Source organism: Microcaecilia unicolor, chromosome 4 (genome assembly GCF_901765095.1).
Source record: "Microcaecilia unicolor chromosome 4, aMicUni1.1, whole genome shotgun sequence".
Lineage (NCBI taxonomy): Eukaryota > Metazoa > Chordata > Amphibia > Gymnophiona > Siphonopidae > Microcaecilia > Microcaecilia unicolor.
In genome coordinates this window covers 8,933,935-8,950,975 of record NC_044034.1, presented here as the reverse complement: position 1 = coordinate 8,950,975, position 17,041 = coordinate 8,933,935, and the positions used below count along the sequence as shown (strand labels likewise).

The window sequence follows — 17,041 nt, the reverse complement described above, 5'->3', positions numbered from 1 at the left end:
GGAGAGAGGCAGAGGGAGTTGCTGGGCAGGGGATGATGTAGATTGTGAAAGGGGGATAAGCTTCTGAGTATGGTGAGAGAGGAAGGCTGGGAAAAGAGTGGGTGGTGAGAGAATGAAGGCTATTCTGGAGTCATCACTGTTAAATGAGGAAGTGCTGTACCAGAGCCACCATTTATAAGAGGGTAATGGAGACACTGGAACTCTGGAATATGGGTTTGGGTGGGAGAAGGTACAAGTCTCGATTAATCTAGGGTGCTCAGTATACTTGTACTGGCCCTGCTGACAACAAAAGAGATTTCTTGTTGAATGAAGGATCTGAATCCTGAGCTCTGGGCAACAAAATCACTCTAGTGTTACTGAGAATTATCTCTCCGTGTTTAATCCAGAGAGAGACAGAGAGGAAAAGGCAGATAGTTGGGTCCGAGTTTGAAGAGTTGCACCAGTTTCTGAATAAGGAGAAGCAGATCTTTCTCTCGAGACTGGAGGAGGAAGAGAAGAAGATTCTCCAGAGAATGAGGGAAAATGAGATCCAGCTAGAACAGCAAAGCTTCTTCCTCAAGCAGCTGATCTCCGAGATAGAAGAGAAAAGTCAGCAGCCGGCCACCGAGTTACTGAAGGTGAGATTAGCAAATCTATTTCTAAGGAGGTTACAGATCTTCCAGGAGGAATCAGGGAATTCAAGTAGCAGATCAAAATATCTTATAATAATAAGGGCTGATTGTTCAAAGCCCTTATGCAGCCAACAGCTTCACTTACTACATCAAATGCTCAATATTGTTCATTTTTCAATTGTATTTTTTTTTTTGTTTCAGCTCACTTACCACATCAGAGCTTTTAAAATAATTTCATGGGGCTTAAATGATCAAATCCTCCTGCTCTGAAGAAGGTGTAAATTGCTGTGTATGTTCTACCCAGAAGTCATGTGTTTTTAATGATCTATATTTGACTAACTGAGTGAAATGGTACCAAACGTGGGGTTACAAATGTCCTGGGCACTTCTGGGTTCCTGGCCTTCGGACCCTCACTGTCCTGGTGCTCGGTGCCTCCACCTGGGAAAATAAGGGTTAGCAGCTGGGATGATCCTATTCACTCCCAGCAAACCCCAAAAAACAAGTCTACTGTGAAATGTGGAGAACAAGGCTGGCTGCGAAATTGGCAATCTTAATAGATACGTTATACTCTTTTAAGTTCAACGAGCACTCGGGAGTCAACAGTTCATGCAAACTCAACTGTTTATTCTTCAACTCTGCAAAACAGGAACTTCCAACTGTGTGAACTTTTCAACTTTCCCCAAGGGAACTCCTGTATCTCCTCTCCTGGATTTATTTACAGATGCTCTTCAGCAGGACTATATATACTTTTTACAATGCAATAAGATTCCCTAAGACTGTGCTCCTCTCAGTTGTATAGGTCCAGACCCTATGTAGCCTGACCTCCTTGCAGGGTGACCCTTTGCATTGGCACCACCATGATCCTTGGATGGGCAATCTCTGTCTCTCATCCCATGCTCCTGGGCTGGGTCTCTCCACTGCCCACCCATAGCTCTCCTTCTTCACAGTTGTTGCTTTGCTGAGCCACATTTCTCCTTTATAGCTAGTGGTCTACTTCTCTTAATTGAGATGCTCCTCCAGGTCAGAGGTAGGGGACCATCAGGCAACCAAAGACCCCCCCACCCCCTAAAGGGCAAACACTATCTTCTAATCTTCCTTCCCCCCCCCCCCCACCCCGTGACTCTTCAATACAAGGGCACTCTCTCTCTGCATTTTGTTTCAAAACTATTTTCCTTGGGCTGGGCTTCCTTCCACCCAGAGACCCCCCCAGTCACTCCCTCCAGTGACTCTCTACAGGGACTTACTCTCCTAGTAATCTCAAACTAATGAGACTACACTCTCTCCCCAGCCACCAATCCCTTGCCTTCAAATGGTTTCTCTAAGTTTACCTGGAACAACACAAACTCTACATAACATCATTTCAATATCGTCAAACCTCATAATGAACATCATCTTCGTACAACCCTTCCTCTATAGACACTTTATACTCATCAGTGGTAGGGGACCATGAGGCAACCAAAGACCCCCCCCCCTTAAAGGTCAAACACTCTTCTTTATCTACTTCTAATCCCTCCCCACCCCCCATCGCTCTTCAGTACCAAGACATTCTATCTCTGCATTTTATTTCAAAATTTCTCCTCTTGGGCTGGGCTTCCTCTCACCCAGGGACCTCCCAGTCACTCCCCCCAGTGACTCTCTACAGGAACTTACTCTCCTATTCAGGGATGGACCGACCATTTGGTCAACTGGGCAGTGAATGAGGGCCCAGAGGCTCCAGGGGGCCCAGAGGCTCTGCCTGGTTGCATGCCGTCACTGGCAGTCCTACCTCGAAAGGTCCTGGCTGTCTGGTGGTTTCTTCGGGGGCATCCAGGCAGGAAAGAATCACACTCTTTTCTGCCTGCTGCCGCTAGTGTGCCTGGGGCTGGTGCCAGTGTGTTTTAAAAATGGCTGTTGAGATTGCCGAGAAGCTTGAGACTGCCGCGGGAAATCTCAGAAGCCATTTTGAAAACTCACCGGTGCCGGCCCCGGACACACTAGTGACAGAGGGCAGGAAAACCAATAGACCACCAGGACCCTTTAAGGTAGGAAGCACTTGCAGGGGTCATAAGTACATAAATATTGCCACACTGGGACAGACCAAAGGTCCATCAAGCCCATCATCCTGTTTCCAGCAGTGGTCAATCCAGGTCTCACAAATAGCTGGCAAGATCCTGAAAAAGTTCAATACATTTTATGTTGCTTATCCCAGAAATAAGCAATGGATTTTCCCCAAGTCAATTTAATAATGGTCTGTGGACTTTTCCTTTAGGAAGCCATCCAGACCTTTTATAAACCCCGCTAAGCTAACCGCCTTTACCACATTCTCTGGCAACGAATTCCAGAGTTTAATTACATGTTGAGTGAAGAAATAATTTCTCCGATTCATATTAAATTTACTAATTTATATCTTCATCACATGCCCCCTAGTCCTAGTATTTTTTTAAAGAGTAAACAAACGATTCACGTCTACCCATTCCACTCCACTCATTATTTTATAGACCTCTATCATATCTATCCTCTGCCGTCTTTTCTCCAAGCTAAAGAGCCCTAGACTCTTCAGCCTTTCCGTATAGGGAAGTCGTCCCATCCCTTTTATCATTTTCGTCGCCCTTCTCTGTACCCTTTCAAATTCCACTCTTTTTTGAGATGCGGTGACCAGAATTGAACACAATATTCGAGGTGCGGTCGCACCATGGAGCGATACAAAGGCATTATAACATTCTCATTTTTGTTTTCCATTCCTTTCCAAATAATACCTAACATTCTATTTGCTTTCTTAGCCGCTACAGCAAACTGAGCAGAGGGTTTCAACGTGTCATCAACAATGACGCCTAGATCCTTTTCCTGGTCGGTAACTCCTGATGTGGAACCTTACATCACATAGCTATAGTTTGGGTTCCTCTTTCCCACATGCATCACTTTGCACTTGCTCACATTAAACATCACCTGCCATTTAGACGCTCAGTCTCCCAGTCTTGTAAGGTCCTCTTGTAATTTTTCACAATCCTCTTGAGATTTAATAACTTTGAATAACTTTGTGTCATCAGCAAATTTAATTACCTCACTAGTTACTCCCATCTCTAGATCATTTATAAATATGTTAAAAAGCAGCGGTCCCAGCACAGACCCCTGGGGAACCCCACTAACTACCCTTCTCCGTTGAGAATACTGACCATTTAACCCTACTCTCTGTTTTCTATCTTTTAACCAGTTTTTAATTCACAATAGAACACTACCTCCGATCCCATGACTTCCCAATTTGTTCTGGAATCTTTCATGAGGTACTTTATCAAATGCCTTTTGAAAATGCAGATACACAATATCAACCGGCTCACCTTTATCCACATGTTTGTTCACCCCTTCAAAGAAATGTAATAGATTGGTGAGGCAAGATTTCCCTTCACTAAATCCATGTTGACTTTGAGGGGCATAATTGAACAAAAACGTCTATCTCCATGGGCGTTTATCTCCAAGAACGGGTCCGTGAAGGGGCGGACCGAACCGTATTGTCGAAAAAAATAGACGTCCATGTTTTATTCAACAATGTGTGAGCTGGGCGTTTTTGTTTTTCATCGATAATGGAAAATGAAAGCGCCCAGCTCAAAAACGAATAAATCCAAGGCATTTGTTCGTGGGAGGGGCCAGGATTCGTAGTGCACTGGTCCCCCTCACATGCCAGGACACCAACCGGGGCACCCTAGGGGGCACTTTTACAAAAACAAAAAAAAGGTAAAAGAGCTCCCAGGTGCATAGCACCCTTCCCTTGTGTATTGAGCCCCCCAAATCCCCCTCAAAACCCACTGCCCACAAGTCTACACCATTACTATAGCCCTAAGGGGTGAAGGGGGCACCTACATGTGGGTAAAGTGGATTTGGGGGGTTTGGACGACTAAGCATTAAGCAGCACAATTGTAACAGGTAGGGGGGATGGGCCTGGGTCCACCTGCCTGAAGTCCACTGCACCCCCTAACAACTGCTCCAGGGACCTGCATACTGCTGCCAGGGAGGAGGGTATGACATTTGAGGGTGAAAAAAAAAATTGTGAAACATAATTTTTTGTGGTGGGAGGGGGTTAGTGACGACTGGGGGAGTCAGGGGAGGTCATCCCCGATTCCTTCCGGTGGTCATCTGGTCATTTAGGGCACTTTTTGGGGCCTTATTCGTGAAAAAACAGGGTCCAGGAAAAGTGTCCTAAATTCTAGCTAAAAACGCATACTTTTTTTCCATTATCGGTGAAATGTGCCCATCTCTGTTCGGCCGATAACCATGCCCCAGTTCCGCCTTCGCCACACCTCTGACACGCCCCCATCAACTTTGTCCGCATCCGCAACGGAGTGCAGTTGAAAACGTCCAAAATCGGCTTTCGCTTATACCGATTTATTCGTTTTTGGGAGATAAACATCTATCTCCCGATTTGGGTCGCAATATAGGCGTTTTTCTCTTTCGATTATAAGCTGGGTTGTGTCATTAATCCATGCTTTTGAATAAGCTCTGTAATTTTGTTCTTAATAATAGTCTCTACCATTTTGCCAGGCACGACGTCAGACTCACCGGTCTATAATTTCCCAGATCCCCTCTGGAACCTTTTTTAAATGTCGGCATTACATTGGCTATATTGGAGTGGAGGAGTAGCCTAGTGGTTAGTGCAGTGAACTTTGATTCTGGGAAACTGAGTTCAATTCCCACTGCAGCTCCTTCTGACTCCAGGCAAGTCACTTAACCCTCCATTTCCCCAGGTATAAATAAGTATCTGAATATACCACATAAACTGCTTTGAATGTAGTTGCAAAAACCACAGAAAGGCAGTATATCAAGACCCATTTCCCTTCCCTTACCCTCCTATCGTGCAGTACCACACTCAATTTTAAAGATAAATTACATATTACTAACAATAGTTCCGCCAGTTCATTTTTTAATTCTAGCAGTACTCTGAGATGAATACCATCCGGTCCAGGAGATTTGCTACTCTTCAATTTGTCAAATTGCCCCTTTATATCCTCTAGGTTTATTTATTTTATTTATTTATTTGTTACATTTGTATCCATCTTTTCCCACTTATTAGTAGGCTCAAAGTGGCTTCTATAGTTCCGGAGAGGTGGTTACAGACTCCGGTGTAAAAACAAATACAGTAGGGGTACAATTACCATGACAAATACAGTAAAGAATAGAGATTTCATTCAGTTTCTCTGACTCGTCAGCTTTGAATACCATTTCTGGCATCGGTATCTCTCCCAAATCTTCCTCAGTGAAGACCGAAGCAAAGAATTCATTTAATCTCTCCGCAATGACTTTGTCGTCCCTGATCGCCCCTTTTACCCCTCGGTCATCTAGCGGTCCAACCGATTCTTTTGCCAGCTTCTTGCTTTTAATATACCTAAAAAAAATTTTACTATGTGTTTTTGCCTCCAATGCAATCTTTTTTTCAAAGCCCCTCTTTGCCTTCCTTATCAGCGCTTTGCAGTTGATTTGACATTCCTTATGCTGTTTCTTATTATTTTCAGTCGGTTCCTTCTTCCATTTTCTGAAGGATTTTCTTTTAGCTCTATCAGCTTCCTTCACCTCACTTTTTAACCACGCCGGCTGTCGTTTGGTCTTCCGTCCTCCTTTTTTAATACGTGGAATATATTTGGCCTGGGCTTCCAGGATGGTGTTTTTGAACAGCATCCATGCCTGATATAAATTTTTGACCCTCACAGTCACTCCTCTAAGTTTTCTTTTCACCGTTCTTCTCATTTTATCAGTCTCCTTTTTTAAAGTTAAACACTAACGTATTTGATTTCTTATGTATACTTACTTCAAAGCTAATATCAAATCTGATCATATTGTGATCACTGTTATCAAGCGGCCCCACCACCATTACCTCCCGCACCAGATCATGCGCTCCACTAAGGACTAGGTCTAGAATTTTTCCTTCTCTCGTTGGCTCCTGTAGCAGCTGCTCTTGATTTAATCAAGGAATTTTACCTCCCTAGCGTGTCCCGATGTTACATTTACCCAGTCAATATCGGGGTAATTGAAATCACCCATTATTATTGTGTTGCCCAGTTTGTTTGCGTCCCTAATTTTCTTTAACATTTCTGCATCCGTCTGTTCATCCTGGCCAGGCAGACGGTAGTACACTCCTATCACTATCCTTATCCCTTTACACATGGAATTTCAATCCATAGTGATTCCAAGATGTGTTTTGTTTCCTGCAAAATTTTCAATCTATTTGATTCAACGCCCTCCTTAACATACAATGCTACCCCTCCACCAATTCGATCCACCCTATCACCACAATATAATTTGTACACCAGTATGACAGTGTCCCACTGGTTATCCTCCTTCCACCAGGTCTCAGAGATGCCTATTATATCTAATTTTTCATTTAGTGCAATATATTCTAACTCTCCCATCTTATTGCTTAGGCTCCTGGCATTCGCATATAGACATTTCAAACTATGTTTGTTGTTCCTATTTACATCATGCTCAGTACTTGACAGCATTAATTTGCAATCTATTGTCTGATTTTTATTTAAGGACATCTGATCTACTATGGTCTCTTTTGCAACCTCGCTATCCTGTTTTGGTGATATCTTTGAAAGATACCTTGTTCCAAACCATGTGTTTTTCAACGATTGTCGGCCTTCCCCTAGGTTCTAGTTTAAAAGTTGCTCTATCTCCTTTTTAAATTCCCATGTCAGCAGTCTGGTCCCACCCTGGTTAAGGTGTGGAGCCCATCCTTTTGGAATAGGCTCCCCACTTCCCTAGAATGTTGCCCAGTTCCTAACAAATCTAAAACCCTCCTCCATGGACCATCGTCTCATCCACGTCTCTGTAGCTCTGCCTGTCTCTTGGGCCCTGCGCGTGGAACGGGTAGCACTTCAGAAAATGCTACCCTAGAGGTTCTGGGTTTGAGCCTTCTACCTACGAGGTTAAATTTGGCTTCCAGAACCTCTCTCCCACATTTTCCTATCTCATTGGTACCCACATGTACCAAGACAGCCGGCTCCCCCGCAGCACTATCTAAAATCCAATCTAGGTGACACGTGAGGGTCTGTAGTGTGTGGGAGGGGGCAGCAATTGCAACGGTGGGGAGGAGGCTGTGATGTGCATGAGGGAGGTGGTGGGAGCAGTGGCTGGGGGTGCCCTGATGACCCTTACTGCCCGGGGGTCCCGACCATTGTCAGTCTGCCCCTGCTGCTATTAATTCCAAACTAACAGGGGATTGCATAAATAACAGACATGAAGGCGAAAGTTATGTATACTGTAGGGTCAGTAGAGAGGGACTATGCAACGTTTTCACAACGTTGATGTTTTTCATGTTCTACAGCCTAAAAACTGTGAGGTATGTGAGTTATGGGGATAATTACTTTTTTAAAAAATTGATAAACATTTCTTATTTTTTAAAGATGTAGTTAGTCCATACCCGAGGCTGAAATTTTGCAGAATTATACAGTTGATATCCCTCTGTTAGAAATAAGTCACTTACCCCACTTTTGATACCTTTTCACCCAGTGGTTCACAACTCCACCTCTGCCCAAACCAGGCCCTTGAGAATGTCTATATGGAGATCACGGATCAGAGCCACTAAGGAGGTTTCAGTACTGTGCCCCATCCAAAAGTCTGATTGATTGGCATGAAGGACCTGTGTTTTATCTAAATACTTGAAAAGTTGCCCAAGTATCAATTTCTCTACAACTTAGGAGAAAAATGGTAGGTTTTGAAACAGGCTGATACACTGTACAACACAATTTTTATTTCCATAATGAGATTGGGTGTTTCTTATAGATTTTTGGACGTTGATCATAGAAATGGCATCAACATTTTGTAGCTGTTATGTGATTGAGTAGAGCTGTGAGTAGAGTATTGTAGTGTATAATGTGTTCTCATAAACTGTGAAATCTAACTAGAAATATTTTCTGTCTCATTTCCCTTTAGGACGTGAAGGATGCTCTGAGCAGGTACAAGTTAGTTTTCTGTCTTTTTCTATGTGGCTGGATGGATTTTGAGTGAGGAAGAAGGGAATTAATCGATTGGTGAGAATTGAGATTGAGAATAGGAGAGAGGGTGGTGGGATTGAGTGAGGAGAGGGAGAGTTAAGGTGTGGAGGGAGGAAGCACTGAGAAATGAAGGGGAAGAGATGGAGGAGAGGAGAGTTACAGACCTACCCTCCGTTCCACCTGACTCCCCTTTTCATCTCTGTACTGCCAGAACTTCTCTCCTACCAACCTCCCTGTCCTCACCTATTTGGCTCTCCCAGAATCCTCTCTTCATTCCCCACCAAACTCCACCCTGTGAATCTCCTTTCCACCTCTACCCTGCCAGTGGTGCTGCCCCTGAACCCTAGTGCAGAAGGAGGTGCTGGTGATGGTCTCTGCTCTGATGCTGTCCATAAGAGTAATTCTATAAAAATGTGTTTATATTTCTTTGAAGGATGAATATACCAGTGGCGTACCAAGGGGGGTCGGTGGGGGTGGTCCGCCCCAGGTACACGCCGCTGGGGAGGGGGGGTGCCGCGCGCCTGTCGGCTCTTTGTTTTCATGCTCCCTCTGCCCCGGAACAGGTTACTTCCTGTTCCGGGGCAGAGGGAGCATGGAAACGAAGAGCCGACAGGCGCGCGGCACCCCCCCCCCCCCAGCGGCGTGCACCCGGGGGGGGGGGGGTTGCGTTGCACCCGGGGGGTTATTTCGCCAGGGGGGGTCTCGCTGTTCCGGGGGGGGGGTGCTGCACCCGGGGGGGGTGGGGCGCATCGGTGATCTGCCCCGGGTGTCAGCGCCCCTAGGAACGCCACTGGAATAAACATCTGGATAATGGTGAACCGGTCGATATTGTTTATCTGGATTTGCAGAAGACATTTGATAAAGTAACCCAGTATACCTTGGACTTCTCGTGAAGAAACTAAAAAGTCATGGGATAGGAGACAGTGTCCTATTGTGGATTAAGAACTGGTAAAAAAGATAGAAAACAGAGTAGGGTTGAATGGTCAAAATTCTCAGTGGAGAAGGGTAAATAATGGGGTTCCTCAGGGTCTGTGCTGGGACCTCCACTTTTTAACTTAGACACAAATGATTTAGAAATGGGACTAATGAGTGAGGTGATTAAATTTGCTGAGGGCATAAAGTTATTCAAAGTTCTTAAAACATAAGAAGATAGTGAAGAATTGCAAGAGGAACTTACATGACTGGGAGGCAGAATCCAACTGGCACATGACATTTATTTTATTTTTGTTACGTTTGTACCCCACACTTTCCCACTCATGGCAGGCTCAATGCGGCTTACATGGGGCAATGGAGGGTTAAGTGACTTGCCCAGAGTCACAAGGAGCTGCCTGTGCCTGGCCCTTACAGATCACCAATGTGGCCGCGCAGGCTTCTGCTTCTGTGAGTCTGACGTCCTGCACGTACGTGCAGGACGTCAGACTCACAGAAACAGAAGCCTGCGCAGCCTTCTACATGGAATGTTGCTAGTGGAATAGCAACATTCCATGTAGAATCTCCAATAGTAGCAACAGAACCTCAAATAGTAGCAATATCCCATGTAGAATCTCCAATAATAGCAACATTCCATGTAGAATCTCCAATAGTGGCAACATTCCATATAGAATCTCCAACAGTAGCAACATTCCATATAGAATCTCCAATAGTATCTATTTTATTTTTGTTACATTTGTACCCTGCGCTTTCCCACTCATGGCAGGCTCAATGCGGCTTACATGGGGCAATGGAGGGTTAAGTGACTTGCCCAGAGTCACAAGGAGCTGCCTGTGCCTGGCCCTTACAGATCACCAATGTGGCCGCGCAGGCTTCTGCTTCTGTGAGTCTGACGTCGTACGTGCAGGACGTCAGACTCACAGAAACAGAAGCCTGCGCAGCCTTCTACATGGAATGTTGCTAGTGGAATAGCAACATTCCATGTAGAATCTCCAATAGTAGCAACAGAACCTCAAATAGTAGCAATATCCCATGTAGAATCTCCAATAATAGCAACATTCCATGTAGAATCTCCAATAGTGGCAACATTCCATATAGAATCTCCAACAGTAGCAACATTCCATGTAGAATCTCCAATAGTATCTATTTTATTTTTGTTACATTTGTACCCTGCGGTTTCCCACTCATGGCAGGCTCAATGCGGCTTACATGGGGCAATGGAGGGTTAAGTGACTTGCCCAGAGTCACAAGGAGCTGCCTGTGCCTGGCCCTTACAGATCACCAATGTGGCCGCGCAGGCTTCTGCTTCTGTGAGTCTGACGTCCTGCACATACGTGCAGGACGTCAGACTCACAGAAACAGAAGCCTGCGCAGCCTTCTACATGGAATGTTGCTAGTGGAATAGCAACATTCCATGTAGAATCTCCAATAGTAGCAACAGAACCTCAAATAGTAGCAATATCCCATGTAGAATCTCCAATAATAGCAACATTCCATGTAGAATCTCCAATAGTGGCAACATTCCATATAGAATCTCCAACAGTAGCAACATTCCATGTAGAATCTCCAATAGTATCTATTTTATTTTTGTTACATTTGTACCCTGCGGTTTCCCACTCATGGCAGGCTCAATGCGGCTTACATGGGGCAATGGAGGGTTAAGTGACTTGCCCAGAGTCACAAGGAGCTGCCTGTGCCTGGCCCTTACAGATCACCAATGTGGCCGCGCAGGCTTCTGCTTCTGTGAGTCTGACGTCCTGCACATACGTGCAGGACGTCAGACTCACAGAAACAGAAGCCTGCGCAGCCTTCTACATGGAATGTTGCTAGTGGAATAGCAACATTCCATGTAGAATCTCCAATAGTATCTATTTTATTTTTGTTACATTTGTACCCTGCGCTTTCCCACTCATGGCAGGCTCAATGCAGCTTACATGGGGCAATGGAGGGTTAAGTGACTTGCCCAGAGTCACAAGGAGCTGCCTGTGCCTGAAGTGGGAATCCAACTCAGTTCCTCAGTTCCCCAGGACCAAAGTCCACCACCCTAACCACTAGGCCACTCCTCCACTGTTGCTACTATTTGAGATTCTACATGGAATGTTGCTATTCCACTAGTAACATTCCATGTAGAAGTCGGCCTTTGCAGATCACCAATGTGGCCGCGCAGGCTTCTGCTTCTGTGAGTCTGACGTCAGACTCACAGAAGCAGAAGCCTGCGCGGCCTTCTACATGGAATGTTGCTAGTGGAATAGCAACATTCCATGTAGAATCTCCAATAGTATCTATTTTATTTTTGTTACATTTGTACCCTGCGCTTTCCCACTCATGGCAGGCTCAATGCGGCTTACATGGGGCAATGGAGGGTTAAGTGACTTGCCCAGAGTCACAAGGAGCTGCCTGTGCCTGAAGTGGGAATCCAACTCAGTTCCTCAGTTCCCCAGGACCAAAGTCCACCACCCTAACCACTAGGCCACTCCTCCACTCCTCCTCCATTTAGATCTAGATTCTATAAATCTAAACCATCTAAGTGAAAAAGACACAAAATCAAGCCATTTGGACGAATGGGGGCCAGTATTCTTACTAGACTGGTCATACAAGCATCCCAGCAGAGCAGATGGGCACCCTAGGAGGTCCCAGGTGGACATCGTACTGCTGCCCCAGTATCTCGTATAGTGAGTCTTCAAAAACCCACCAGAAAACTACTGTTCACAACTACAATAGCCCTTATGGCTGCAGGTCTCACCTATACGTAGGAATGGTAGGCGTTTGGTAAGTTTTGGAGGGCTGACAGAGTGAGATATGGGCCTGGTCCATATCTCTGACTACTAGGCTACTCTAGGGACCTGCTTAGTGCTCTAATAGGGCTGACCATAACATCTGAGGCTGTCATAGATCCTGGAATATACTGTTTCTTTCACATCTTTAGGGGGTGGGAGGGGGTCAGTGACCACTAGGAGAGTAAGGGGGGGGTCATGCCTTCATCCCTCCAGTCTGTGGTGTGCTGGTAAATTTTTAACAGGCACTCTCCCCGGTCCACCTCGGCGCCCCCTGTCCACCACTGCGCCCCCCCCCCCATCCACCTCTACGCCCCCCCCAAAATTGCAGAGCTGGCTATAGCCGGGGGAGGGGGGCAATGCATTACTCTCTCCAGGAAAAAAAAATTAAATGATCCCAGGTTCCATTCTAATTCATGTTTAATATGGGATAAAATGCCATAAATAAGTAAATAAATATAAACTTTTAACGCTCAGCACCTGATTCTCAAAGTGGACATATTCCAAACACTATAATGAAAATAAAATTATTTTTTTTCTACCTTTGTTGTCTGGTGACTTTGTTTCTCTGATCATGCTGGTCCAGTATCTGATTCTGCTGCTCTCTATCTGTTCCCTTGACTCAGTTTCTAGGGCTTCCTTTCCATTTATTTCTTTTCTTTCCTCCTTTCTTCTTCATTTCTGGTCCTCCGCAGACTTGACTGTCCAGTGGATCTAGCTTCTTCCTATTTTCTCCATCCATGTACAGTTTCTCTCCTCACTTCCTTTTCCCTCATCTAATCTCCTTCCTCTATCTTCCCTCCATGTCCAGCATTTCTTCTCTCTCCCTTCCCTCCCCTCCATCCATGTCCAGAATTTCTCTTGCTCTCCCCTCCATCCATGTCCTGAAACTCTCCTCTCTCCCCTGCCCCTCTCTATCCATCCATACCCAGCAATTCTCTTCTCTCCCCTGCCCCCTCTGCCCATCCATGCCCAGCAATTCTCTCCTCTGCCCATCCATGCCCAGCAGTTCTCTCCCCTGCCGCCCTCTGCCCATCCAAGTTCTCTCCCCTGCCCCCCTCTACCCATCCACGCCCAGCAAGTCTCTCCCCTGCCCCCCTCTACCCATCCATGCCCAGCAATTCTCTTCCCTGCCCCCTCTACCCATCCATGCCCAGCAATTCTCTCCCCTGCCCCCCTCTACCCATCCATGCCCAGCGATTCTCTCCCCTGCCTCCCTCTACCCATCCACGCCCAGCAATTCTCTCCCCTGCCCCCCTCTACCCATCCACGCCCAGTAAGTCTCTCCCCTGCCCCCCTCTACCCATCCATGCCCAGCAATTCTCTTCCCTGTCCCCTCTACCCATCCATGCCCAGCAATTCTCTCCCCTGCCCCCCTCTACCCATCCATGCCCAGCAATTCTCTCCCCTGCCCCCCTCTACCCATCCATGCCCAGCGATTCTCTCCCCTGCCCCCCTCTACCCATCCATGCCCAGCGATTCTCTTCCCTGCCCCCCTCTACCCATCCACGCCCAGTAAGTCTCTCCCCTGCCCCCCTCTACCCATCCATGCCCAGCAATTCTCTTCCCTGCCCCCTCTACCCATCCATGCCCAGCAATTCTCTCCCCTGCCCCCCTCTACCCATCCATGCCCAGCGATTCTCTCCCCTGCCCCCCTCTACCCATCCATGCCCAGCTATTCTCTCCCCTGCCCCCCTCTACCCATCCATGCCCAGCGATTCTCTTCCCTGCCCCCCTCTACCCATCCATGCCCAGCAATTCTCTTCCCTCCCCTGCCCTCCCGCTCCCATCTATGTCCAACGATGTCCTTCACCCCACCCTCTCCTCCCGCTCCCATCCGTCAGTTTCTATTACCTCCCTCAAAGTGCCGCGTTATTTAAAGCCCTGCTGCCCGTCTCCAGCCTTCCCCTGCTTGTTGCTTTGTGATGATGTTCGTTCCCTCAGTCCCGCCTTCGCAGAAAAAGGAAATGACATCAGAATGACGTCAGAAGGCGGGAATAAGGGAATAACTCATCAGAAATAAGCAGGGAAGGCTGGAGACGGGCAGCAGCGCTTTAAATAACGCGGCATTTCGAGGGAGGTAATAGAAACTGACGGATGGGAGCGGGAGGGGAGGGTGGGGGCGAAGGACATCGTTGGACATGTTTGGGAGCGGGAGGGGAGGTAAGCATGGCCTGTGATGGTGCCCTCCTGCCATGCTTACCTCCTGCAATGGAGCTGGCTCGCCCCCAAGAACAACCGGCTCGCAAGAGCTGTTAAAATTTAACAAGCGGCTCTTGCGAGCCGGAGCGAGCCGGCTCCAGCACACCACTGCCTCAAGTAGTCCTTTGGTCATTTAAGGCACCTTTTTGTGACTTAGTTGTGATAAAAACAAATCTAGACCAAAACATCTAACTTGTAGCCCTGGACATTTTTGTTTTGTTTCTTTATGGCAGAAAAGCATTCGAGTGTTAGGAATGCCCAAATCCTGCCCCTAACACACCCCCTTGTGATTTGAATGTAATGCTGATGAACTGCACAGCAAAATCTTTAAAAATGGGTTTCAAAAATAGAGATTTGGGCATTTTGGTAAGCAAAATGTCCAAAAGCCTCTTTGTGTCACTTTTTGAATGTTTTCCTGTTTCAAAAATTAGTCCCATAATCACAGAAAACTGAGTGTTCATGGTATATTTAATTCCTTCCACTGTTCACATCTCTGTCCCCTGGGTGTGAACATCTCCCAGAATAACCCCAGTGACTCTCTAACCCGTAGGTGTCAGAAAATGACGTTTCCGGTACCAGAGGCTGTTTCTACTGATCTGAAACTGGGTTTCCAATTGAGCTTCCCTCAGCAACTGAAGAAATGGATTACAAAATTTGAAGGTGAGGAATTGATGTCTTTTTAATTTGGTTTGTCATAAGAACATAAGAGTAGCCATTCTGAGTCAGACCAATGGTCCATCTATCCCAGTTTCCTGTTTTCCAAAAAGTGGCCAAGCCAGGTCACAAGTACCTGGCAGAAACCCAAATCGTGGCAACAATCCATACTATAAATCCCAGGGCAAGCAGTTGCTTCCTATGTCTGTCTCAATAGCTAACTATGGACTTTTCTTCCAGGAATTTGTCCAAATCTTTTTGAAACCCAGATACACTAACTACTGTTACCACCTCCTCCGGCAATGAGTTCCAGAGCTTAAGTATTCGTTGAGTGAAAAATTATTTGTTTTATATTAAACAATTTTTATTGATGAATCAATAAACGAAACAAACAATAAGCTCGTTACCACATGATGGAGCCAAACCATTCAAATAGGAGCAAAATTGCATGTTCTTCATCCTATTTTAATTTTTTAACCAGTTCTTCTTCCTCCCCCCTTCACCCCCTTCTCTACCAGGTGTATGACAGACTATCCTTCCCCCCCTCTTTTTTCCCCTCCCCTCTCCCCCCCTTCACTGACAGCTCAATTTATTCATAATGAGACTTCTTCCTCTTGGCGACAAAAAGGCCAAATAAGGATTCCATAATTTCAAAAAAAGATTTTTACTTTTAAAGGAACTTTTCGCTTCCCACGTTATCAACTGGTGCACCATATTACGCCAATGCCAATATTCCGGCGGGGATTCCGAGGTCCAGGTCTACAGGATACACTTCCTTGCCAGTAGACACATCTTACTTATCAACAATCTACTCCCTGCTGCCACTCCACGAAAATTACCCGGGCCATCCAACACTAATTGAAATGGAGAAACCTCTATCCTGCAAGCAAGAATGGACTCTAAATACTCAATGACATGTCGCCAGAAACGCCGTACCTTCACACAGCTCCAAAACTCATGGGAAAAGGTATTATCTGTCAATTTACCATAGGCCACTTTTTCCCACGCCTTGGTAAAAGGATCCCTAAATGGTGGAAAGGAAACATCTGCGTGGACAATGGCTATTTAAAAGTAAATTTTACTCTGAATTGTACAACACCTAGAGGGGCATAATCGAACTGGGACGACCATCTCTAAGGGCATCCATCTCTAACGATGTCCCGGTGAAGGGGCGGAGCAACCCGTATAATCGAAACAAGATGGGCGTCCATCTTTCATTTTGATAATACGGTCGGGGACGCCCAAATCATGACATTTAGGTTGACCTTAGAGATGGCCGTCCTTAGGTCGTTTTTGAGATGGTTGTCCCCGGTTTTCAGCGATAATGGAAACCAAGGATGACCATCTCAGAAACGACCAAATCCAAGCATTTGGTCGTGGGAGGAGCCAGCATTCGTAGTGCACTGGTCCCCCTCACATGCCAGGACACCAACTGGGCACCCTAGGGGGCACTGCAGTGGACTCCACAAATTGCTCCCAGGTGCATTGCTCCCTTACCTTGGGTGCTGAGCCCCCCAAATCCCACTCAAAACCCTCCTAAACCCCCCCAAAACCCACTCAAAACAGCTGTACAACACTACCATAGCCCTTAGGGATGAAGGGGGCATCTAGATGTGGGTTCAGTGGATTTGTGTGTGTGGGGGGGGGGGGGTTGGAGGGCTCACATTTACCACCACAAGTGTAACAGGTAGGGGGAAGGATGGGCCTGGGTCCGCCTGCCTTAAGTACACTGCACCCACTACAACTGCTCCAGGGACCTGCATACTGCTGAGATAGACCTGAGTATGGCATTTGAGGCTGGCATAGAGGCTGGCAAAAAAGTATTTTAAAACTTTTTTTATGGTGTGAGGGGATTAGTGGCCACTGGGGGAGTAAGGGGACGTGATCCCCGATTCCCTCCAGTGGTCAT

General features: G+C 46.4%; 1 protein-coding gene across 1 annotated transcript in view; it reads left to right on the top strand.

Annotated features, from left to right (window-relative positions):
- LOC115468202 (E3 ubiquitin-protein ligase TRIM39-like) overlaps positions 1-15,161 on the top strand; it is a 31,022-nt gene extending 15,861 nt beyond the window's left edge. The window contains exons 3-5 of the mRNA XM_030199738.1: positions 387-617; positions 8,511-8,533; positions 15,029-15,161. Coding sequence (XP_030055598.1) covers positions 387-617; positions 8,511-8,533; positions 15,029-15,161 — 387 coding nt within the window. The remainder of the gene's footprint in view (positions 1-386; positions 618-8,510; positions 8,534-15,028) is intronic.
- The last annotated feature ends 1,880 nt before the right edge of the window (positions 15,162-17,041 follow it).